Source organism: Carassius auratus, chromosome 32 (assembly GCF_003368295.1).
Source record: "Carassius auratus strain Wakin chromosome 32, ASM336829v1, whole genome shotgun sequence".
NCBI classification, from domain to species: domain Eukaryota; kingdom Metazoa; phylum Chordata; class Actinopteri; order Cypriniformes; family Cyprinidae; genus Carassius; species Carassius auratus.
The window spans coordinates 34,363,325-34,387,464 of NC_039274.1; the positions used below are offsets into that span (position 1 = coordinate 34,363,325).

At 37.6% G+C, this 24,140-nt stretch overlaps 3 protein-coding genes across 5 annotated transcripts in view; all 3 read right to left on the reverse strand.

Annotated features, from left to right (window-relative positions):
• Positions 1-1,657: 1,657 nt before the first annotated feature.
• LOC113052291 (F-box only protein 22-like) lies at positions 1,658-6,418 on the reverse strand. Its single transcript, XM_026216720.1, has 7 exons — positions 6,221-6,418; positions 5,127-5,259; positions 4,917-5,001; positions 4,723-4,827; positions 4,473-4,625; positions 3,484-3,649; positions 1,658-3,118 (listed from the first exon to the last, which is right to left on the reverse strand). Exons 1-7 carry the CDS (start codon positions 6,409-6,411, stop codon positions 2,725-2,727), a joined length of 1,227 nt encoding a protein of 408 aa, XP_026072505.1. The 5' UTR covers positions 6,412-6,418; the 3' UTR covers positions 1,658-2,724.
• A 1,228-nt stretch (positions 6,419-7,646) lies between these two features.
• On the reverse strand, positions 7,647-12,950 carry LOC113052292 (tropomyosin alpha-1 chain). Its single transcript, XM_026216721.1, has 10 exons — positions 12,698-12,950; positions 12,211-12,336; positions 10,439-10,572; positions 9,815-9,932; positions 9,595-9,665; positions 9,420-9,495; positions 9,244-9,306; positions 9,070-9,139; positions 8,563-8,641; positions 7,647-7,942 (listed from the first exon to the last, which is right to left on the reverse strand). Exons 1-10 carry the CDS (start codon positions 12,809-12,811, stop codon positions 7,939-7,941), a joined length of 855 nt encoding a protein of 284 aa, XP_026072506.1. The 5' UTR covers positions 12,812-12,950; the 3' UTR covers positions 7,647-7,938.
• Positions 12,951-15,902: 2,952 nt separating this feature from the next.
• Positions 15,903-24,140, reverse strand: part of LOC113052293 (talin-2-like) — a 43,028-nt gene continuing 34,790 nt past the window's right edge. The window contains exons 47-60 of one of the 3 annotated variants that reach the window (XM_026216722.1): positions 23,399-23,582; positions 23,151-23,276; positions 22,952-23,020; positions 22,345-22,461; positions 21,791-21,976; positions 21,576-21,683; positions 21,360-21,465; positions 21,242-21,247; positions 20,832-20,956; positions 19,739-19,864; positions 19,529-19,591; positions 19,261-19,443; positions 18,999-19,124; positions 15,903-17,844 (exon numbers count right to left, since the gene is read on the reverse strand). In XM_026216722.1, the coding sequence (XP_026072507.1) occupies positions 17,716-17,844; positions 18,999-19,124; positions 19,261-19,443; positions 19,529-19,591; positions 19,739-19,864; positions 20,832-20,956; positions 21,242-21,247; positions 21,360-21,465; positions 21,576-21,683; positions 21,791-21,976; positions 22,345-22,461; positions 22,952-23,020; positions 23,151-23,276; positions 23,399-23,582 (1,654 nt within the window). In that variant the 3' untranslated portion in view covers positions 15,903-17,715. The remainder of the gene's footprint in view (positions 17,845-18,998; positions 19,125-19,260; positions 19,444-19,528; positions 19,592-19,738; positions 19,865-20,831; positions 20,957-21,241; positions 21,248-21,359; positions 21,466-21,575; positions 21,684-21,790; positions 21,977-22,344; positions 22,462-22,951; positions 23,021-23,150; positions 23,277-23,398; positions 23,583-24,140) is intronic. The other 2 variants (XM_026216723.1, XM_026216724.1) reach the window with 2 other exon arrangements.

Genomic DNA, 24,140 nt, shown 5'->3' on the forward strand with positions numbered 1-24,140 from the left:
TTTCCTCTATAAATGCCTGACTACATTTTGCACTCTTGGGATGTCTAACTCTGAGCAAAGTGGCCCACCCCCTGTGTGTGACCTACAAAACATTGCTCTTTATGACAATGGTCCCAGAGCTCAGGTCTGTCTCTACTGTTTCTAAGTCTGCTCTCAACAGGGAAAGAGTCTTAAAGTGAGGCTGAATGACTTTACTCCAAAAGCCCTGAGGCGACAATGTACAGGTTTAAAAACGCCTGCACCCCAACAGATCTGCACTTTTAGTGCACATCGTGATGCCATGTTCCTCCATAACGCTGTGTTTGTTCCTGAAAGCCAGATTTACCACAATTCCACCGGGGCCTTTTTGAGTGGCAGTGTATATAGAATGTGACCAAAGAGGGTTAGTAGCAAAACAGATGTTTTCACTCTTTTTTTTTTTTTTTTGGAGAAGGGTCTTTAAAATAACCCACTCTTCACCTGTAAGAGGTTTTCACCTGCTGTGCATTGTGTCCATGGGAATTAGTGTGGGACTGAGGGACTTGTACTGCAACACTAAGTGGCTTCGGTTTGCATCAGTCCTGAGGCAGGTCGCTATCTGACCACTGCCCCGATCGAGACCTGCTCCGGGCTACCAGGGTACCTAACCACAAGAACAGGAAACAGGCTGTCTGTTGTGATGCGCTTGGCATTGACATCTAATAATGCTAACCCACACACTCACAACAACAAAGAACTGGAGCTCATCGCCCTGCATCTAATATCTTTGTGTTAGTTTAATATCACGTGGGAAGTCGTGGCCTAATGGTTAGAGAGTCGGCCTCCCAATTGAAGGGTTGTGAGTTCGAGTCCCGGGCCGGCAGGAATTGTGGGTGGGGGGAGTGCATGTACAGTTCTCTCTCCACCTTCAATACCTCGACTTAGGTGCCCTTGAGCAAGGCATCGAACCCCCAACTGCTCCCCAGGCGCCGCAGCATAAATGGCTGCCCACTGCTCCGGGTGTGTGCTCACAGTGTGTGTGTGTGTGTGTGCATTTCGGATGGGTTAAATGCAGAGCTCAAATTCTGAGTATGGGTCACCATACTTGGCTGAATTTCACTTTCACTTCACTTCACTAATTTAACAGTAAATGATCGATTCATTTTGAGATTTAGACTTTAAGATTTAAGTCAATTATCAATTGAATTGGTATTTAGAGTTTATTCCTAGATCCTTTTGACTGGAATTAACAAATAACTCCACTGATCGCCTTCGAGAAACACTTCTGTTACACGAGAGAGCCATCTACTGGAGAAACAACAATGAGAAAGCACTGATGAATTCTTAGACCCTTTTCACTGACTGCAATAATTAATAGTACAATCAAGTCGTTTTTTCTTTCTAAATCAAGTTCATTCACAACACTATACTGCGAGTTATGTTATCCTGGCAATAAATGACACAATTTGGAAACACTGGAGAGATGGGATGCCTAAATTTGACATATTTCTCTCTTCTGAATGCCATAGTTCATTTCTCAGTATTTGATTGATCTTAGAATTGTTTTCATCTTGATGTTGGAATAAATAGGAAGTCAAAAGTACAATTTCCCATGGTCTTCCATGTCATATAGTTTACTTCTGCACATGTACACCTGGAAATGTAAAAAGGGTATGGACTGCACCACACTACACACATCGACAGATGACACCATTGATTTTATTATATACATGCAGACTTCATATCTGCACGACCCAGCAGCAGATGAAGAAAAACCAACACATTGCCATGAAAACAGATGTAAGAGTAGTAAAACTTACTTTCCTTTAAGCAAAGTATTATGTATATGATCCGAACAAAGTTGGGGAAAAAAGATTTGGCAAAAAACTGTTTAATTCAGCCTTCTAAATACTGCAGCAAATATATATCTCCACAACACAGGCAAACAGCCCTTTGAGACTTCACGTATCTCTGATCAACAAAATGTGTTATTTCGCTAGTGAACAGAACTGAACTGATGAATATTGAAATGGAGCATTACCCTGTTGGAATTAAACTGGATTTTGATAGGGACAGGCAGAGTAAATACACTGATATATCACAAAGAAATACCACTTTTTCCGCTTGTCCTTTATTACTCCAATCTAGACACTAAAAACTGCAAGCAAGTCAATTGTAACAGTATACAGAGAAGGGCTAGATATGTCTTTCATTGTGAATACCCTTCCTGCACTTACTATTGGACATGGTAATTTGGACAATCAATGTAGGCCAGCAACCAGTCTGGAGCACATATCTGAAGTGAAGAAGTCCCATAAGCCGTACCAATGTTGATGAAAGGCTACATCATTAGCCATTCTATCACAATTACCTTTTCATTTATTATTTTTTTAGCAAGTGCCTGAATTTTACAATCTATTTGTTCATAAGGCCTCGGAGAGCCATACAGCCCACAAGAAAACTGAAAGCTTGACAAATTTAAAGCTGTGCTCTACACATAAAGAAAATGTTTTATGTATAAACTGAAGTAAAAGGTCAAGGTTTTCACTTCCCAAATTGTTTTTGTTATTTTTTTTTTTTAATGCTGAATGTCCCAATGACATCCTGATTAAGAAAAAAAAAAAAGTCAAAAGGAAAGAACCAAGGAGAATTATACCTGCTTACCATCGGACCTGCTCTGTTAACTTAAACAAGCAGTCAGCATCTGTCCTGAAAGACCACGTTAACAAGGGGATTCCCAGTCATTTGCCTTGAGTTGAGTTTGTGTTAGCCAAAATGCACCAGACTCATGACTGTAGTAAAAGAGTGCTGTAGTCCCTCAGCATCTGTCTCGCTCAAGGTGTAGCTCTCTTTGACAATACGGTCGCAGCCGATCTCCCCGTTACCAAAGAATCCCAAGAGAGGAATGTTGGAGAAGATCTTCCGGAAAGCGCTGGCCTCCACATTACGCTCGTTATTGTAGCTGTTGTGGCCACGGCCCACACAGGCAAACATGAAGCCCATGGTGTTTCTCTCTGGGATATTAGCAGCCTTCAGCCGCTGGATAGTGGCCTCTGCTGCTTTCGAGCTGCTTACGTCCTGGTCCACCAGCACTGAGGCACCCTGGATCTTGGAGCCACTGAAGGTCAGTCCTACTGCCCCAAAAGAGCCTGGAGAACAGCTGCAAACAGACAGAGCACACACAAACCTCACTGATGAAGATTATATTAGAAATAATGTAGAGAGACAGTAGAGGAAATGGGCTGAGAAATATATATTCCTGTATGTGACAATGACAAAATGTTAAATTACAAATTAATTATTATGATGTAGAAAGGCGCAGAGTGAAATCATGCAGAGTAGATCTCAGAGTAGTTCAAACAGTGGGCAGACGAGGGGGGAAACAGTTGGACAATAATATAGGGAAGGGGAAGTATGAAGTCTGGACCATAAAACCTCTACTTAAAACATTACAAAAAAATACAAATAAAATAAAATACAGGAACTAACTTGACTCATCTAAAATCAAGAACTTTCTTTACTTACCAGGTTGTGTTATTGGAAAAGGTCCTCTCAACTTGTCCTCCAACAATAAGTACTTTATTCTGAGAAAGAGGTTCCAGTAACTTTTTAAGAAAGCAGCGCCCTCCAGCTTTCCAGGTCTCGTAGTCAAACATCAGCACCACTTTTAGATCAGGGTTATTGATCAACCCTGAAAATCAAATACAGAGTATTTTGACATGGCTTACCAACCAACCAAACCAATATCTATATACACTAGCATTCAAAAGTTTAGGGTTAGGAAGACTTCTCATTGTAACTAATACTTTTGTTCACCAAAGATCGAGTACAGGAATATTTCATCCAAAAGTAAAGGATCTGTCATCATTTACTGACCCTCATGTCTTTCCAAACCTGTATGAGTTTCTTTCTTCTGTTAAGAACAAATAAATAGATATTTTGAATATTTGTAATCAAGCATTTGACCTAGTAACAACCACTGTATATAGAAAAAAAAATACTGTGGAAATCCATGGGTGCCATCAACTGTTTGGTTACCAACATTCATTAAAATATCTTCTTTTGTGTTAAGCTGAAGAAAGAAATTCATACAGGTTTGTAATTGAATGAAGTTGAGTAAATTATGAAAATTTTCATTTTTGGGTGAACTAGTAACTTTAAATAGTTAAAAAAAAACACTAATATTACAAATTATTCCATTTCAAATTAAAAATTTGCTTTTGAACTTTCTATTTTAAGAATTAAGGAACCTGTTTTAAACACTAATAATAAGTAATGTTTCATGAAGACAGAAATCTGATTTCTGAAAGATCATGTGACACTGAAGTCTACAGTAATGGCTGCTGAAAATTCAGCTTTGCAGTGACAGGAATAAATCACATTTTAAAATATATTAATTTATAAAAGTTATTTTAAGCTACAATAATATTTAACAATTTTCTTTTACTGTATTTTTGATTAAAAAAAAAAAAAAAAACGCAATTGCACCAGTTGCTACAATCTTAACAACTCACCTGCTTCCTCCATTGCCGATTCACTGAGGCTCTTTTTGCAGAAGTGAAAAGGCCGGATGGTGACCCCATCCATGGCAGGAAAAAGCAGACTGAAGCCAGCTTCACCATCTTCGTGCTCTTCTGGGGGGCTGCTGGGTGAACCACTGGGGGTCACTGTAGCACACAGCAGAAGAAATGACAGTTACACTGCTGCGCTGACATTGCTAACAATCATGGCAGAACACGGGGAAACAGGGACAATTCATCTTACCCACAATTCCTGATGCGACAATGCCTAGTACATCACAAGTGCTCGGCAGCAAGCGTCGCAGCTTCTCAACAGGGTTTGACTCTACTTCATCCTCACACTTCCTGGCTGTAGCAAGAAAGGATGGAAGAGAACAGGTGAATCTCCTCATCAGGATCGACAGGGCTTTTTAAAACACAAATAATCACGTAACTTACCCTTTTTGTGTGTGTAACTAAAAGGCCAACTGAAGTTTTCTCCATCCACCATTAAGAGAGCTGTCTGGGGCAGCAGATAGATCTTCTGCAGGGAGTCAGAGAAAAGACAAACAGAATATGGTTTGTCATTTCTAGAATTCATAAGAACTTTAACTTCTCTTTGTGGCAAAAAATAAATAACATAAAAAAAAGCAGCAAAGACCATCAGACCTCCAAGTCTTCTGCCATAGTCCTAAGCAAAACATGCTCCTCGTATATGGATGAGCCAGAAGCTGAGAGCCAGGTCAGTCTCTGCTGCGTCCTCAGGACTCGGCGTGCACAATTCCTCCATAGCCTGCACACACTACAGAAGAAGAAACACCAATATCAACATACAAACAGATATTGATATTAGAATTGTGTATTTTAGTTTTCATCAGACTTCAGTCTACAAATGGTTGCTCATATGGAAATACAGAAATTAAGATATTCACAGTGTTTTGTTGTAATAAATCAATGATTTGTTGTCTAAAAGATATTTAAATATTTGACTAAAGTAAGACAGAATGTTGGGTGGCATGTTGCAACATATATACTATTACATTGTGTTTCAATTGTATTGTTTAATAAACCCGTAAGATTACTTGCTTTAGATAATTTATTAATGCTCCATTGTTAATATAGATGTATTTTTATGACTATTGTAAAGTTAGGTCTAAAAAAAATCAATACTCGATTACCAAAACAGGCAGAAATGTTCTTACAAACTGAAATACAAACAACACTAAGGACAGAAGAATACTTAGACACACTGTAGTTTGTATATCGTCAATCGTCGTAGTCTACTGTATATAGTGAAGGATAGCGTCATAATGACAGTCAGTAATTGTTGTTAAAAGGTACAATAATAATCTACTCTACGCATGTAACAAGTACAAATATAATTTACGTTATTAATTGAAAGGACCAATGTTTTGTTCTGGAGACCCTGGTGTTAGTATTGTACACGATTAGGATCAGCTGACAAAGCCAAATAAATCCATCACCTAAAATCAAAAGTTATATAACGTTGGTCCCCACTAATTTATTTGCATTCCGTTTACGAATCTGAGTGACAAATGACATGCAGATCTATATAATCAACTATCGTTAATTAAGATCTTTGGAGGTTTTTATAGTATTTTCTGGCAGGAAAGAGTAAACGTGTAATCCTGTTCATTTATAAAATGAGTTTATATAGTACCGTTTAAGATGTAATGGTCTTCTGATTAACGTTAGCTCAAAGCTAACAGGCTAAAACATCCACACTTAGCTAGCATCATTACCTTGCTATCCGGAGGAGATTTTTAGTCGGGACAAATGTCAAAATCCTCTCCACGACCTCGGCAACATTACTTAGGACATATCCAGCTTTACTTTGCCCAAAAATGTTTGGAGAAACTGCATCCCCTTCCATTTTCACACGGATCCTCTTCTCGCATCTGACCCTCCACACGGAGGCGGAACCGGAAGTCATTTAAAAGTCTCACAGCGAGCACTAGGCCCATGACTACACTACGTTTACTCAAATAAATTCTGTCACACACACATATAACTATATATGTGTTTATATATTCTATATAACACATACACATCTATCTATCTAACTATCTATCTATATGTCTGTCTATCTATCTATCGATCTATAATGACGCAACACGTATGTCCATGCAAGCAAGATTTGGCATTTTGAGATTATTCCTTTTTTCAGTTATATTAATAATTTAGAAAGTTGCAAAAAAAAAAAAAAAAAATTATTTAAATTTATTAAAATTTATATTAGTGTACCTGAGGGTTGCACATGCACACTGCATGAATATTAGAAATAGAACATTTGAGAGTTTTTAACATTTTCTAAGACCATGTTCTTGTGCATGGAATAATTGGCCTGTGGTGATATAAACGTGCAACTTCTATTGTTTATGTGTGTGTGTGTGTGTGTGTGTGTGTGTTTTATTATATTTACTAAATACATGTAACTACATGCACTGGAAACTGTGTTCTCCATCTTAATTACCTGTAGTGTATATTTCATTGGCTAAAGTGTGTATGATTTGAAAGCTTTGTTTGATTTTGAGGTTTGGATTTGTGTTTAAGGTTTTGAGAAAATAAGAAATCAAGAAATGTGTTTAAGAAAAATCAGAAAAACTGTAAATGTGATAAACATGAATTGATAGTTTTACAAGTGTATAATTCAGATACTTAATCTAGAAATGTTTTTCTGATTCTAGATGGATTAAATTAAATTAAATTAAATTTAGAAGGATTCTTGGAATAAGTAAATATAGTCTACTCCTACAACACAACACGACTTTGGTAATGATCCAAGGTGTGTTATATAATGCAGAAGGCACTTTCCCCTTTCTATGTAAACTTTTCCCTTTATGTAAAATAAATTGAAAAGGTTGAGGGTGTTCACCATTAAAAGAAAACATTCTATTGTGACGTTAGAATTCATTGAGTGTTAAAATAAACTCGTGTAAAAAAAGACCTGGATTTTACGGAGCTGTTGATAGAGGGAGTCTGGTGTGAAGAGAAGAGAAGAGAAGAGAAGAGAAGAGGAGAAGAGAAGAGAAGAGAAGAGAAGAGTGAAAATCTAAGGAGAACATGTTAGTTCCAAAAGCATTTACCCAGTTAATTTAAATGTGATGGTATGAATAGGAGAATTACATATGCCAAAGAGAGAAGCAACATAAGGTGATGAGAAGGAGCTTTTTTTTTGGATTTTATTCAAGCTTCTCGACAATAAATTAAGGACATATGAAATCAAAAGAGTTAAGACATACTAAAGGAGAGAAAGGAGTGGGGAGCTTACAGAGATGGAAGTTTTATTTTACAGAAAGCAAACAATTTCTGTACAAGTGATAGAACTGAGTGCTCCATCCCCACTGAGAATAGTGTGATGGAGAAAAGCAGCAACAGAGGAAAAATAGAGAAACACTGAGGAAATGAAGGAGTTGCCGCTCATATGGTGCCCGGAGCCAGAGATGAGATGTAAAAAAAATTAACTGTGCAGGGGGAGAAAAAAAAAGGAGTTGAAACAAACAAGACATGGTGATATTAAACAGTAAATGGCATGAAAGAGATATGTCGGTGTCACATAAATACACGCACACACACATATGTATCTTGCAACAAGTATGTTCATGCAAGTGAGAAAAGGTTCACATCAGGCATTTTGAGATTAATTTTGTTTTATTTTATTCATATCTAAAAATAATTTAGCAAGCTGCAAAAATGTAAACATAATGTTTACATGTAAAATATAACTTAAATGAAAAATGAAAAATAATTGGTTAAAACAAACGAGAGATGGTGATATCAAACAACAATGGGCATGCAACAGATAAAAAAAAAAGAAAAGAGTCATCATGCTTTCCAGACGAAACACAGTTTGTGTTATTTGCGGGTAATTTCATCTTTTATACATCAGTTCATACTTAGTAAATCAACGGAAAGGTTTATGTGAGGCAGCATTTAATCTTAATACTGGGTTCAGTCTAAAATCATTCAGAAAACCTGAAAACTAGATTATACTAACAGACAGAGAAACTGGACATGCTGTTAAACCAAACCAGTGTGCACAATCTCATACATGAACATGAGTAACAGGGAAGGGGATAGTTACATGGAGGTCATGTCGTTGAGAGCGTGGTCCAGCTCCTCGCTGATGGCTTTGTACTTGAGTTTCTGAGCATACAATTCATCTAGAGTAGCCAATTAAAGGCCAGGACGGCATAGGAGTGTTGAGTGGAGAGGAGTGGGAAAGAAACGAAAAATAAGGAAGAAGCAGCAATGCAAATGTGGAACGAACAATGACAAGTCGCCAAAGACAAACAGATAAAAGAAAAAACTAAGAAAACAGTAATTAAATAGAAATAAAATGAAGTGAAATTACCTTCCTTAATCATGAGAAAAATTCAATTGTATAAATACTTAAACAGTACATTTTAGTGTTGGGGATATGTACCACTACAAATTTAAAGGCATATCCTACAAATTTAAAGGTAAATCACTATGTTAACTGTTAATTGTAACAGATAAACGCAAAAATAACTTAAACCTGATATTCCAAGGATGTAACTAAGGATTTAACCAGTGTCTAACAGCAACAGTAAGGTACAAGTTGACATACCCTCCAGATCATCAATGGTCTTCTCAAGCTTGGCGACTGATCTCTCAGCAAACTCAGCACGAGTCTCAGCCTGGAAGACAGAGAGACGTCAGGCACTCTTATATGCACACACACACACACACACACACACACACACACACACACAGAAGATGGTAGCTGAATCAATAAACTCACCTCCTTCAGTTTGTCAGTCAAGACCTTGATCTCCTCCTCATATTTGTCCTCCTTAGCAGAGTACTGTAGATGGGAAAGACAGAAGAGAGGGTTAATGTGCCGTCTGTGTAAACACCAACACACAACACAAATATACCCAGATGATCATACACTCATTCAAACATTTACACGCTTACCTTCTCAGCCTGGGCTTCCAGGGACTTCATGGTGTTGGTCACAGTTTTCAACTCCTCCTCCAGCTCAGAGCACTTACTATAAGTGGGAGTCACAGAAGATTTGCCACAAAAAATGACACACAGAAGATAAGATAAGCAAATATGTTTTTAAAGTATCACATTTGTTTGTTTTTACCTCTCATTGAGCTCAGCACGCTCCTCAGTACGCTCCAGCTCACCCTCAACAATCACCAGCTTACGGGCCACCTGTGTACCACCACAAAGAAAACATTAGAAGTGTACATGTGTTAGTCTGTCCGGGGGGAAGACATTGTTTATGTGAAATTACTTATTCATAATTTTATTGTATGTGTCTATAATACATTATAAGAGTAAGAAAGAGAGAGAAAACCGACCTCCTCATACTTGCGGTCGGCCTCCTCAGCAATGTGCTTGGCCTCCTTCAACTGGATCTCCTGCAGCTCCATCTTCTCCTCATCCTTCAGGGCCCTGTTCTCAATCACCTTCATGCCTCTGAGAGAGAGAGAGAGGGAGAGGGAGAGAGTTTGAATGTAATCATAAAATCATGAAATCACTGCATTTCATTAGCTCTGTACTTGTACTCTGCATAATGACAATAAAGTTGAATCTAATCTAATCTAATGAGACCTGCATATGTTTAATAAATGATCAACTTAATTAGATTAACAACATAAAAAGTAGCTAGTTTTGAAACTTATCCCTTAAATTTGGTATTTTGGACTCGTATGTCAAATGTTTTGGTCTCTACTATATCTAACAATTAAAATTCTAAGATATATTACACATGAGATTCAGTTCACTGTAATAAAAACAATAATAAACAGTTAATTTATTTGTTTATTTAAAAAAAATGTTTGTTTAAAAAATTCCATATTGTGGTTTAAATTGTAATTTGGACATGGAAAATAAAACGGGGAAATGGAAAATCTATATTTGACTAATTTTTTCCCCAGACTTTTTTAAGAGCCTAAGGGTCTGTTTTGAGTTTTCCCACACACCTCTCACTCTCATCAGCAGCCTTCTCAGCCTCCTCCAGCTTCTGCAGAGCAGTGGCCAGACGCTCCTGAGCGCGATCCAACTCCTCCTCAACCAGCTGGATGCGTCTGTTCAGGGAGGCGACGTCACCCTCAGCCTGCGCACAGACGACTAGTAATGAGTTCACAGCGCACTAATACTGTACGTCTGGTATACATTCATAACAAAAATCCACATAGGTTTAAACAGCGCTTTCGGGAGAAATATCACTACAACTTTACATACTATAGTTTTAAACGTCATATAGGCCTATCATTACATATTGGCCGATAAATCACAACATTCAAATGCTAGTGTCTCTATAAAGACAGTATAATGATGTGCCCAAAAAAGCATCACCGCTTTCTCCATCTATTAAGCGCCAGTTCACGATCCATTTTTGTGAACTTTCTAACGACGAAAACTTGGAAACGTTTTTAACAAACAATTTAGAGGGGGGTCCTTGAAATTTTACTCCTATGTCTGTACACTATAAAAATGTATTTGATGAATTAGATTATAAAAACTGCATTGTTGTTAAATGCATTTCAATCTCTCCGCCTATTGGTTTAAGTTTGTTGCTCCTGCAGATGTTGCACTCTTTTGGACACTGAACCATAAACCGTATCTGACTGAACTCAGTGCAACCTGTTAACTATGTGCAAATGTCTAGGAGTACAGCGCCATCTGGTGGTATGTTACCGCAATACGAGTCGTGCACAATCTGTTTGGAAATCCATAGTTGTATAATTGTTTCAGTGTGAAACTGGGTATCCTAGGCTTCATTTCGAATGAAGCCCTCTCTCAAAACAGGCTTTGAATTCCCTAGGAACGGCAAATATATCCTACAAGCAGCCTATATATTATTTTTAAACAGCAAAAAAAAAAAAAAAAAATGGTTTTGAATGGTTAAAAATTGGCCACAAAGGTGTGCTAAATAGATATTTATTCAGTAAAATATTTACTGATTTATTTAGAAGTCTGTTTAATGATTAAAGATAGTTTAATGTTACCTAACTTCGCTAGGGGCGCCAAAGCTACTTTTTAATCGGGACTGCGGCCACAAAATTACTGACAGAAATTATTTTAGACGTTGCCTACCTGAAAGTCGGTGAATAATTCACTATGTCTATTACTATTACAATTATTATATAAATATGATATATTAAATATAAATCTACATAATAGGCTGTTTTATCATATTGTGTGGTTTGTTATCAATTTATAGTCCCAGCTATATTATTTTATTTAATAAAATATAATAGTTTCAGTTTATCAAACTAGCTTGATGGATGATCGCTGATGGTCTTAATTATGCAGCAAGGGTGAGGTGAAATTCTATACGAACCCCTATTAAGACGCTTGTAGGTGGGCAAACGAACCCCAAACGCTTTCCTTATAAAGCGCAGTGCTAAATTTAAAACCGCCGTTTGCATACACTCTCCTGTAGCTGTACATATGGCAGCCTGTTTTCCCATATGCGTCTTGGTATTCGTTGCACGTTGTACCACGTGATGCATATACGATTAAGAATGGCCTGTGTCATTTCAAAAGACAATGTTTTGTAGTTCCCGATAAAGTTTAGTCGGCAAAAAAAAAAAAAAAAAAAAAAAAAAAAAAAAAACCTTGAGGTTCTACGTGATGGTAAAAATTAAATCAGGTGTATGTAATAAGTTGAACAGACTGTCTGTTTAGAAGGGGCGGGCACAGGTCGCGTGACGTCAGATGGGAAACCCTATGTGCACATAATGCTTACATCGGTAGCTGTCTTCTCAGCCAGCTCCAGTTTCTCCTGAGCCTCCTTCAGGGCTTCTGAGTATTTGTCCAACTCATCCTCAGTTGCCTTCAGCTTCTTCTGCAGGGCGACCAGGTCATCCTCGAGCTGCAGGAGAAGCACGTGTGTCAATACACATGGAGAGAGACGAGAACAGTTGCCAGCTGCGTCTATAACTGTACATTATTTGTTCAGTTAACATATTTCATGCGTCAGTTAACCATGCAGGCCAATAAAGCAGATGGTCCACTGTGGTAGTGAGACATCCGATATGAAAAACAGTTCAAATAGACTTAAAAAATAAAATAGAAGATAGAATAGAAATAGAAAAACTTGTTTAAAATAGAATTATGCCATAGGCCACAGCATAATTAGCTGTGAAAATAAAAGCAGACTATGCAGGCTAAAGTCTGATTTATAAAGGTGCAAAGAGCCACCCAGATGCATGAGCGCCCGATTTAAGTCCAACCTGCTTGCTTCTGTCCTCTGATCCCTTCTTATCGGCCTCAGCCTGCTCTGCTCTGTCCAAGGCATTCTCCTTGTCGAGCTTGAGCATCTGCATCTTCTTCTTAATGGCATCCATGGCTGCTTTTGTGTATGGGTGGTCGCACCAAAAACTGGACTGAGAGAGGCGATGAGCGTCTGTGCTGAACTGAACGCTGAGCTGGAGTGCGAGCTGGTCTAGCTGTAGGCTGTCAAATATGTGCCTTCACAGGAGCCTGAGAAGTTCCGCAAGACACCCAATACTTTTTTGGGAATGGCCCTTAGCGGTTCCTCCTGTGTCGTGTCTTTTTTTAAGGATCTGGATGGCGATTCGCTGCCCTCAGACATTTGACCACTAAAATGCCTATATATGGGACCTGAGGGCCAAGACGTCTTACAAGGGGGCCGTCTTCCTATTTCTAACATTCAGAAAATGAGGGAAGAGGAGGAAAACTGTCCAGAAAGCAATTTACACTGTCAAATTGATGCAAAACGCTGAACACGTGAGCACCAACATATAATATTGGGCTGGGATAAATAAAAAATATGATTACCCCCACCCCCACCCGGTTGAGCTCTTTACAAAGAAAAGCAGAGAGAGAAAAACAAAAAAACTATTGATTTTATACAGCACACAAGGGGCTCATGAAAGTGATTCTCTGGGAAGGCGTTAGTATCTCTGGGTCAGTCTCGTAACAGAGAGGCATGTCAACGAGTCCCTCAGGCATTGTTCATAATCTGAAGAGCTTTAGATACGGTGGCTGTTCAACAGCAATCTCTCAGCACGCTTGCATTCATCGCCAAGCACCGTGCTGGCTTTAATCGGCCGCGGTAAAACCCCCACAAATCTCTTGGAATCACAACGACGTGTCGTGTGGCACAGCTACAGTTGTCGGCCATGCCGCGAAAATACAAGCCCCACATAACGCCTCTATTTGGGCTTTGCTACATCACATAATAAATTTTCACTTGGGACTAAGAGGGTACTTAGGTTCAGATTTATTATACTTGCAAGCTAGATCTGTTAATTTACTTCATATTTGTTCTAGTTTTTAAGCGTCTTAGTCATAATCTAAAGTGTTTTTGTTTTTTGATAAGAAGATCATACAGTCTTTCTGAGCTGAGGTGTTTGCCCTCAACATAAATGTTTTATACTCTCACATTCCCACACCATGAACTTTTCTCCAGGAGGTTATTTTTACCCTTCCCCTCCTGAAGGAAGCACCTGCCACAGTCTCTTCTTAGCTGTTGTAAGACAAGCTTGGCTATATAGGCTACATAATTCATCTTAATCTTGAACACACAACCGTTTTTATCATTGTGTATTACAAATGTAATGAACAATACTAATAAACTATGTGTACTTAATTTGCACTATACTGCTTGTATATGCATTTTTAGGGCTGTTGTAGTAATTAATTATAGGACTTTTCTCTGACTTAACATTAAGAGTTTAAGGTGCTGAAAATTTTTCTGTGAGACTTTATATTCTGTACTGCCTTGAGATGGATTATCACCTACACTGTTCATTTATAAAAAGAGTCCTTATAGTTCTTAAAAGAACAATTTTCTTAATGTATCAAACATTTTATTAACACTTTTTCCATTGTAGAGAATGGAAAGCTTCCATAGATGATAAAGATCATGGAACCAAAGACACCAATAAAGAACCTTGCTTTCTAAAAGTGTCGTCTAGTTTCATTCTTTTCCTCAACTGCTTTTCTGCAGTTAGACTTTCAGAATGATCTGGGGTAATACGTTATAGCCGGAAACATTCAAGCAGACGTGCAAAGCTTCCTCTGGGGCAAAACCTTTCAACAACGCATTTACGTCTGGCACCCCAACCTGTTAAATACTTTTCATTCAACTGCAAGATTTTTCATATACCTTTGTTAGGACTATTCTGTAGCATTTGAATTCTGTAATTTGGAGCAATATAATCTAAATTAATTTACAGAAAGCTGTAAAATTAAAATGTAGTACTAATGAAAACTGGTCAGATTGACAGGCTTGGTTATGGTTTACTGAGATCCACAATAAAAAGTATGTGTGCTAGAGAGAGCAGAGCTGCTTTCATCGTGTAAAGCAATTAAACAGCCTTAAACATTATGTTCTCACATATAACCATACACAATCCTTCTAGTCCTTTCCCACAGAAATTATACAGACTACTGTTTGAAAACATACCTTTTGAGAAAATTTGACAGTTTTACTGGCTAAACCAATTGCAACTCTTATTGTACCAACTGTGAATCTTTAAACATGCATATCTGCTATGACCATCTCCCAGCAGGGGGACTAAAATTAGCACCTCCCTCATTATGTGATCCCACCCAATATAGCCCCATACCCTCATGCTGACCAAGACATACTACATATCTGCCCTACCCCCATGCCAAAGAGCAGTGGCTTAAAGGGGCAGTCAGCTTGAGTTTAGTGTAGTACCGTCATATTGAACTGATCTATAGTGCCAGATTAATCCATCGCAGTTCACAATCGTAAAGAATAGGTCGGAACAACAGCAAAACTGCAGACAGGAACATAACACTGAGTACTTGCTTTAAATATACGAGAAAATGTTTGTGTTACTCACTTCTACAAATGACTGAGATGTAAAGTACGTGTCTTTTTAAATGTGTGTAAATATCACAGCACATTACTATATTGTAAAGAAGGGCAGAAGGTACCTAGAAGGCAAACTTGCTTCTATTTGCAAGAGATTTATAACCTTCTAAATTGAGACTATTTATACTTACAGATGACTGTGTAGAACATTAACTCAAACTCGGTACAGGCAAGCTTTCTCCTAGTCTCAAAAATAACTATTAAAATTAATACTAAAATTGAGTATTTGGCATACTTTTTAGATGAACAGATTTTAAATGGTTATTATTAGCACTATACCATTGCCTCTCAGAAGCCAACTATTTTTGATGATATTACTTTTTACAACTTTACTACTAATTTTTATGATACTACACTTAACAGTATGTTTCACAGTGTTTAAAATTAAACTGAATGAATAAAGTATGAATAAAAAAAGATAAAAAAAGGTTTGCAATAGTTACATCTTGAACACTATTCAGTGCTATTTTACAGTTTCATTGCCAATTGTCTTTAAGGCAAGGTAAAAGAAAAGCATTCTATATGAAAATGAATATAATTTGAAGAGAACTATACTTTGAAAGCCTTTATTTTAAGTTAAGATGTTCTTCCACATAGGCAGAAGCTTCTTTAATTGCAATGCTCTTACAGGCAATCATTCAAAGACACCCACAAATAAACAAGTCAATTGGTCTTCTCAAAATGCAGAGACACTTTCAGGACTTTCTCAATATTTTACACTCTTCTTTAGTCATCTACACAATGCATGAGCCAGCAATGTTGATCATTTTGCAACTCTGCCATTAAATGTAATTGAGCATGCATAAGAAATGCAGCACAGTGTGTGCTGTCTTTACATATATTTGAAAATAAGCCATTTACATACATCTACAGCAACATGAAGCATACAGACACTTTCCAGGCAGATCTATAGCTAAAGGGGGAACTGCTTAAAGTGAGTTTTTTAGGCCGCTTTATAAACTTGTTGCAGTAATTTCCAAACTCCAACTCATACGCTTCCAACTCTGAGCATCATAGAGCACAAGAGCATTAACAGATTAGCAGTAACGTTGCTACACACACACACACACAATGGTGAATGCATGTCAGAATAGACACCAGACCTCGTCTCCTACAGTCAGAGAACTGATATGTTCATTTGACAATGATAAACTAAGGCACTGAAACTAAATGTTCATAAAGCCAGACACGGAAGACTTGCTGTGGTACAGAAATAAAGCACTGAGAATAGATTTCCAGGGTTGCATATGACCAAAATACAAGCATAAATGTGACATGCTAGAGCATAAGGCTAAAAATGAGAAAGTCGTACCAGCATCAAATGGCTTTGAAAATTTAGAGGATGTGCATAAAAAAAGAAAAATCCTCTAAGCAGCTACAAACAGCACTGTAAAATACTGTAGTGGCCATGAATTTCAGTATGAGAAGAAAAGCCTGTATACGTAAATGTCCGAGATACAGTATGTCAGGCTCTGCATGAAGTGAAGTACAACACATTCATTCAGCCCTGTCTTTGTGCCCACAGACAACAAACAGAAGCAATTATTTTATAACTGAGCATACATTCAGTATTTGGATTTTATTCAATATTTTGCTGTGGTATAAGGTCATTTTTTTTAAGGTTTTAGGGGGTTAGAGGTGTAACTTTCACAGTACTTCTGGTCTTTCTCCAGATTTGATACATGAATCACATCCTGTCATTACATTCTCATAATGCACATGGGCAGCAAGAAACATTAATTGGAGAAAATGTATTTTAGACTCTTATTCGGAGTGGATTTGTTTTACATTGCACATTTACTCACTTTTGTTTGTCTATATAAATAGAGTTTATTTGTATGCTTTCCGAACATTGAAGCAATGAAAGTAAAACATAAAAAAAAGTAACTCACCATTACAAATGTACAAATGTTAAACATTCAACTGGAGTTAGGTTTCTTTTCATCTTGACGTTAAATGACGTAAATATTAAAGTCTGCATCTTGTCTGAAACCCTAAAATGCTTTGTTTTAATAAATGAGATCAAACAGAGTTCATGCATTTCTTCCTCAATGCAGTCTCAAACGTGTACTTCTGGCTGTTCTGAGCACACAGTTATGTGCTTCCAAAGTCTTCATGCACCCATTCACAAGATCAGATTCATGCCTGAAATACAAAGCTTCTTCATGATGGTGTGGAGGAGGCATGAACACATTCACGGTTAAAGAGACAAGACGGTCACCGCTTCAAATTTTCAAGAGTTTAGATGTAAAAAAAATTAACTGAATCAATAACCCTTTATCAATTCAGTAGGTGATGCTTGATAGAGAAGTTCATCTGTGTCCTCAAGGCAAAAATAAATGGTGGAGAAATTGATGAAAGGGAAGCCAGCATTTCTGTTTAGTCCTCATCCTCTCGGAGTTCACTTGGCAGGAATTTGTACTGCTGTTGTCTGATCTGTGCCAGCTTCTTACGGGCCTCTTCCAGTTCCCTCTCTTTCCTCAACATCTCTTCCTGAGCTGCAATAATCTGAGCCAAACAGACAAAGCACAACACAAATGAAATATGAACCGAATAAAGCCAATATGGGAGTATATATTTATTTATTTATTTATTTATTTGGGCTGTGTATCACCAGCAAAGTAACGATATGATACATATCACAATACAGATGCCACGATACGATAAAGGACTGCACTGAATTTTACCTCAGTAGAATTTAGTAAAACAGCTTTTTATGAAACACTGCATACTTTAGGGCCAATGCTAAATATAAGCAGCTGACCTCTGCAATATGAAGGGCCTCCATAACTGTACCACAGTACAATATAGGTAATGGCATATGTCTAATGTTTACATCGGACACTACCCACCAGGTACAACATTCTGATTGTTTGCATTTAGATTTTAAGCCCATAAATAATAATTTACTCATTCTAATAAATGTATATTGTAATGTACTCATATTAATATATAAATATATATATAAATACCATCATCTTAACATTGATGGTAGGTTATCATTGCAAAAATTAATGCACTCTTTACTTTTTACAAATAAAATAATGTCTTCCATATCTTACGCACTCACACGCTCAGTCACTCACACAGATCACACTTTGCGTGCAATCAGTCATTCAGGAACAAACTTTTTAGCACCGCCCTGCATATTTTTATAAACTATAAATAGCTTAATCGCTCAAGAGCTACATTATCTTTCTCAACAAGGAGCTGGTAGCATCAGTTTCTAAAGGAATTAAAACCACAGCTTCACTGTTAATAGAGACATGCGAGAAAACTTAGGTAATTCATACGTGCACAGCCTCTCTCCTCTCTTTCTCTCTCTCTCTCTCGCTTTCTTTCTCTCTCGTGTAAATAAACACTTGATGAATTACAATGTTCTGAGAATAGAATATTGAAGTGGAGATGGCTAAACTGCAAGTTAACAGGTGTTTTCAGAAAGCAAGCGTGTTTATAGTGGAAAGAGAGTGTACAGCGTTGCCAGGTTGACAAAATAACACACTTAACAGATATTTATGTATTGCGCAATGTTTTGGGAATAACATTTCTTTATATAAGGCAACCCAGGGTTTTGTTCCTTTGCGGCCAGATTACACCTTGTTGTAGATCATATATATTTAGCTTTATTCATTATTTTTAAGAATTCAGGCTGTAAATCCTACCTGAGCGATTCCTCCAACAAACCTGGTCTTGACCACCACGTTATCATCATCCGCCTTGTTGAAAGCAGCTTTCTGGGCCGCTCGAACCAGACTGTCAGAGGCCCGTTTCACAGCATTGCCTGCCGCCTGCAGATGACACAGAAGAAGTTCAAGAAATATGCCTATGAAATACATGTTCAATGAATACAGCAATTTAAGCAATGAAAGACGTACAGTGCAGTTACTATTTAAAATATCAGAATGAAATGTAACTGTGTATTACCTGCAGCCTCCTCATAGCCTCTGAATCCTGCTCAGCTTTAACCTTGCACGCCACCAGCAGCTGTGCAGTGGAAGCAGCCACTTGTTTGGCAGAAGAGATGAGCTTTTCTTCACTGGCATGACCTTGGACGGACGCGTTCGCTGCCTCACAGAGGCTACTGGTGGCTGCAGCAACCATGCGTGCCTGCAACAGTGAGCAAACAGAGAAGTCATACAGGAACATAATAAGAAGACATTTTACTGGCACTTTTTAATGCTTAAGGACTTACAGCAGATATTAGCCCTTGGGACCACTGTCCATCATCCACAGCATTGGCAGGTATGGCTCCAACCTTCAGGAAGGAAAAAGATGGCCATTATGATTCTATAAAAACTGAGTTAATAAAAAAAAAAAAAAAAGTCAAGAAACGGTTGCTATTAATAATCATTTTACAGACTGATTAATAAACATTGTTATGGCTTACGCTATTGTTTCTTACCTTGCCCTGGGCTACGAGTTCTCTCTGAGCTGCTGAAGCTGATTTTACAAGAGCGCTGGTTGCTGCAGCAATAGATTTGGCTGCTTCAAGTATCTGCTCTTCAAAGTCTAAACTCTCATCAGCTTGCTGGAACAAAATTAAATTAATTTAAAATATTGAAAAATACAGCTGTTAATGAGAAATTGTCTCCCTGTGGAATTAAAAAAAAAAATAAATAAATAAATAAATACACACACACACACACAAATACACTACTGGTCAGATTTTGCAACTATGATTTTAACCTGTTAAATGTTACCCCGTCCCATATACGGGACGCCTACGTTGACTATACTTTATTAAAATCAAATCTAATCTAATCTTGACAAACTATATATCGTTGGAAAGGTCTAAGACTCCCAAATATATATTTTACCAATATTTTTTGTTAAAAATTATGTAGGAAAAGTAATAGATTAATTTATGACAAGAGTGCACCCTCAGAAATCTACATTACAAAAGGAGCTTTGACCTTTGTTTAAAAAAAAAAAGACTTCCTCGTTGCCTTTTTCTCTGTCACATTTTAGAAATCATCATAAGTTATATATCACTTGAAAACATAAAATCTCAAAATTCATCCTTCAAAACCCATTTTAAAATCAGACATTGCATTACCATGTAAATGGTACATCAAAATCGTGTTACAAAATGTTTTCAGTCATGAATTATAAAAATTTAGGTTTGTATCATGCACATTCATGTCTATCTTCAAAAACGTGAGTGACAGTTAACAGGTTAAAGTGTTTATTTATTATAGATAAGTCTCTCATTCCCACTCAAAAATACAGAAAAATTGTAATAAATTACATTTAAATTAAAATTCTGAATGAATTCTGAAGGATCAAGTAACACTGAAGACCGAAGTAATGAGTTAAAATGCAGCTTTGGTAAGCAAAAGAGATTTCTTCAAAAAAATAAAATAAAAATCACAAAAATCTAAATTATTCTTAAAGTGTTCACATATTATATTACATATAAATGCAAATATCACAGAACTACACAGTGCCCTAACAATACATCAATTTAGCGTAGTGTATTAAGCCATGAACATTACCCTTGGTTTGGCTCTTGGTTTGAGCTGCTCAAGTTTCTTGGCGGCTGCTTCGATTGAGGCTGCAGCTCCCAATAACTCTGTTTCAGCGATCACAGTAGGATCCTCAGGGTCAACCCATTCAGTGCCTACACACACACACACACACACACACACTTAACTAAATGTTTGGCAAGGCCTGGAATTATCACAGGCATGCTGTAATAACTGAACGTGTGCGAGGTGAATAGGAAATGGATAGTGCTTTTTAAAACAAATCAAGCCTGAGAGTAATAATTTTGTCACAGAGCTGAACACAAATGAAACAACGCAAAACAAATGAACATGACACAAATGTGGTTAAATAAGAAAATGTTCTAAATGAAGACTGGAAATACGGAATTATTTTGTACTGGTCTCTTGTTGGTACTCACCCTCATCTTGAGCGAGACAGGAAAGACAGGAAACTTTAGTCAGCACAGTATATCTCCAAACAACAGGGAGTGAGACTGTTTTTGTCTTAATAGAGGTGTGTTATGAAATGTCTCTTACCTTTCATGGCCTCTGCTGCTTGAATCAGTTCAGTGACAGCTGCAGCAACCTTTTTAGAGAACATCACCAATTTTGGTTTCTGATCACCTGTTGGCTTTTGTAAGACCTGAAATACAGATATGCAGATAAAGAGTTCCGGTTAAGACCGATCCTGAACAAAGGGACCATCAAAGCACCGTGCAGATGCATTATGTGTGTAAATGACTGTGTTTGTACCTGTAGGACTTGTTCTAAGAGCTCTATATATCCATTGGTACATTCAGTGCCGTATAACAGAGCTCTGTTTCTGACCTCCTCACTTACTTCCTCATGATATGCCGCTTGCTGAGGGGAGAAATTATTAAAGCCCATTATGAAAGTCCACACCAAAAACACCTTCGCTAATCCATAGATGAAAAAGCACAGAAGGACACAAGTACATGCACACACACCTTGCATGTGATCAGCATATCAGCTATGACCTTGCGGCTGAGGTTCGCTGTGGAGATGACATCTTCCTGTCTAGCAGAATTTCCTGCTGCGACTGCTTTGGCGGTTGCTGTAGTGATGCCCTTTGTCATGCGGATGAACTCCTCTGGAGAGGTTGATTTCTCAGGGGCTTCTTTAGATTGAAACGACTGATGATGACAATTGTTAATTGAATCGTTTTGTCACCACACTTGTCTATATTGGAGCAAGATTTGTACAAAACACAGGTCAAAATTAAGGTCAATTTAAAGACCTGATAAGTGGAATGACGTGTGGTCAAGTATGATGACCCATACTAATTTGAAACTAATTTGAACCGTGCAACCTTCAGGTTACAAGTCCAACTCTCTAACTATTAGGCCACGACTGCCCCCAATGCCTGATGATTAAAGGCAGTCGCACACCGGACGAGAAGCGAATTGTTCTAGACATGGTGCTGCGCTGCTCGTCTGGTGAGCGACTGCCTTAACACACACAAAAAAACAAAACACAACAGTAAGTTGTGTGTTCAACTTACTGTGAGTTCCTGTTTGATGCACTCGATCGTGGCTTCCAGAGCTCTGGTTCCTCTTGAAGCCTCATCCTCCACTGCCTTCACCGTTTTCAGTAAGGATGTTACATTAGTTACCATAACCTGAACACACAGACATAAGGCATACATTTACATTTCACATCTGAAAACACTACTCCCTCTGTGAACATTTATTCAACTTTTACAGAAGAACATCTGATGGCAAAATTCACTATTGCAATCATATCTGCCTTTGAAAACCAGAAATCCTTTCAGTTTATAAAGACATATTGGTTTCGTTGACTGAAATATACACACACACACACACACACACATATATAAAATAAAAATAAAATAAAATAAAAGCCAAAATATCAATAAATACTATAACAGTGGATAATTCTAAAATAACACTGATCTAAGGTTAAACTGGTAAAATCACCATTTAGTTGATTCCTAAAAATGAATGATTCCAAACTCATGCAGAAGTATGCCAATAATAGTGAAATTCATTTTATCACAAAATATTTTGGACTAAGTGTGCAATAGTAATTATAGTAGCTGATTAATAATTAATCTGATTAAATGGCACACACTGGAATGAGCTTCTCACCAGAACACTTTTACTCATATCTGAGTTAGGAGACATTTCCATCCGTGCAGCCAGATTTCTGAAGGACAACTGGGAGATTACAGTTTCAGAGACAAATATATAACAGCTGTTTGCCTAGATGAAGTGTTTGTTACCGAGTTCTGTGCTCTTGAGGTAGGATGGAAAAGGAGAGTAATATTTATGCAGAAGTGTTTCGTACCTTGGCTGCACTCTTAAGTTGGAACATGGAGGGGTCATCTGCTGTTTTTCCTGCCGCACACTTGGTGGCACTAATGAGCTCAGCTAAAGCTTTGGCAACATCCTTCACTGCGTTGATCAGCACCACCTACGAGGAGATGAATGACAATAACACATGCACATTCCAGAAAGATGACTTACCACCGGCTGCTGGCAAATCCCTGTGTTTGACTTCTCCTCTGTCTTCCTCACTTTCTCCAAGTCTCTCACCTGTGTTTCTGGGTCATCCGGGCCAATGCTGGCCGCTCCCAATTTCACCACATCTGTAAGGTGAGTGATGGTCTTGGCAGAAGACTGGGCTGCCTGGGCCAGCTTCTCTTGACTTGATGCTGCACCTGAAACAAGGTTCTTGGTGTCCTCCACCAGCGCTTTGGCTGTCTTCAGAATATTCTCTCTAAAACAAAGAGAGAGAGAGAATACAAATGATACGAGCTTGATTATAATGCTTACGTAAATATGAATGATTTCATATGGTGCTTTGTTGCATAGCTATTTGTTAGCATTATTCTTTAATACATAATTCTGGCTGGTCAATTGTGGCAAACCAATCTCCTGTGTTGACCCATGTTTCTAGTATTACTACCCAGTCTCTTTCTTTTCACCTTATACAGCAAATTATAAAATATACAAACAAATGCAATAGCCCAAATAAACATTGTATGGGTCAAAATTATAGATTTTTCTTTTTTGCCAAAAATCATTAGGATATTATGTAAAGATCATGTTCCATGAAGATGTTTTGTAAATTTCCTACCATAAATATATATATAAAACTAAATTTTTTGATTAGTAATATGCATTGCTAAGAACTTCATTTGAACATATTTTAAAGGTGATTATCTCAATATTTAGATGTTTTTTTTTTTTTTTACCCTCAGACTCCAGATTTTCAAATAGTTGTAACTCGGCCAAATATTGTCCGATCCTAACAACCTATACATCAATGGAAAGC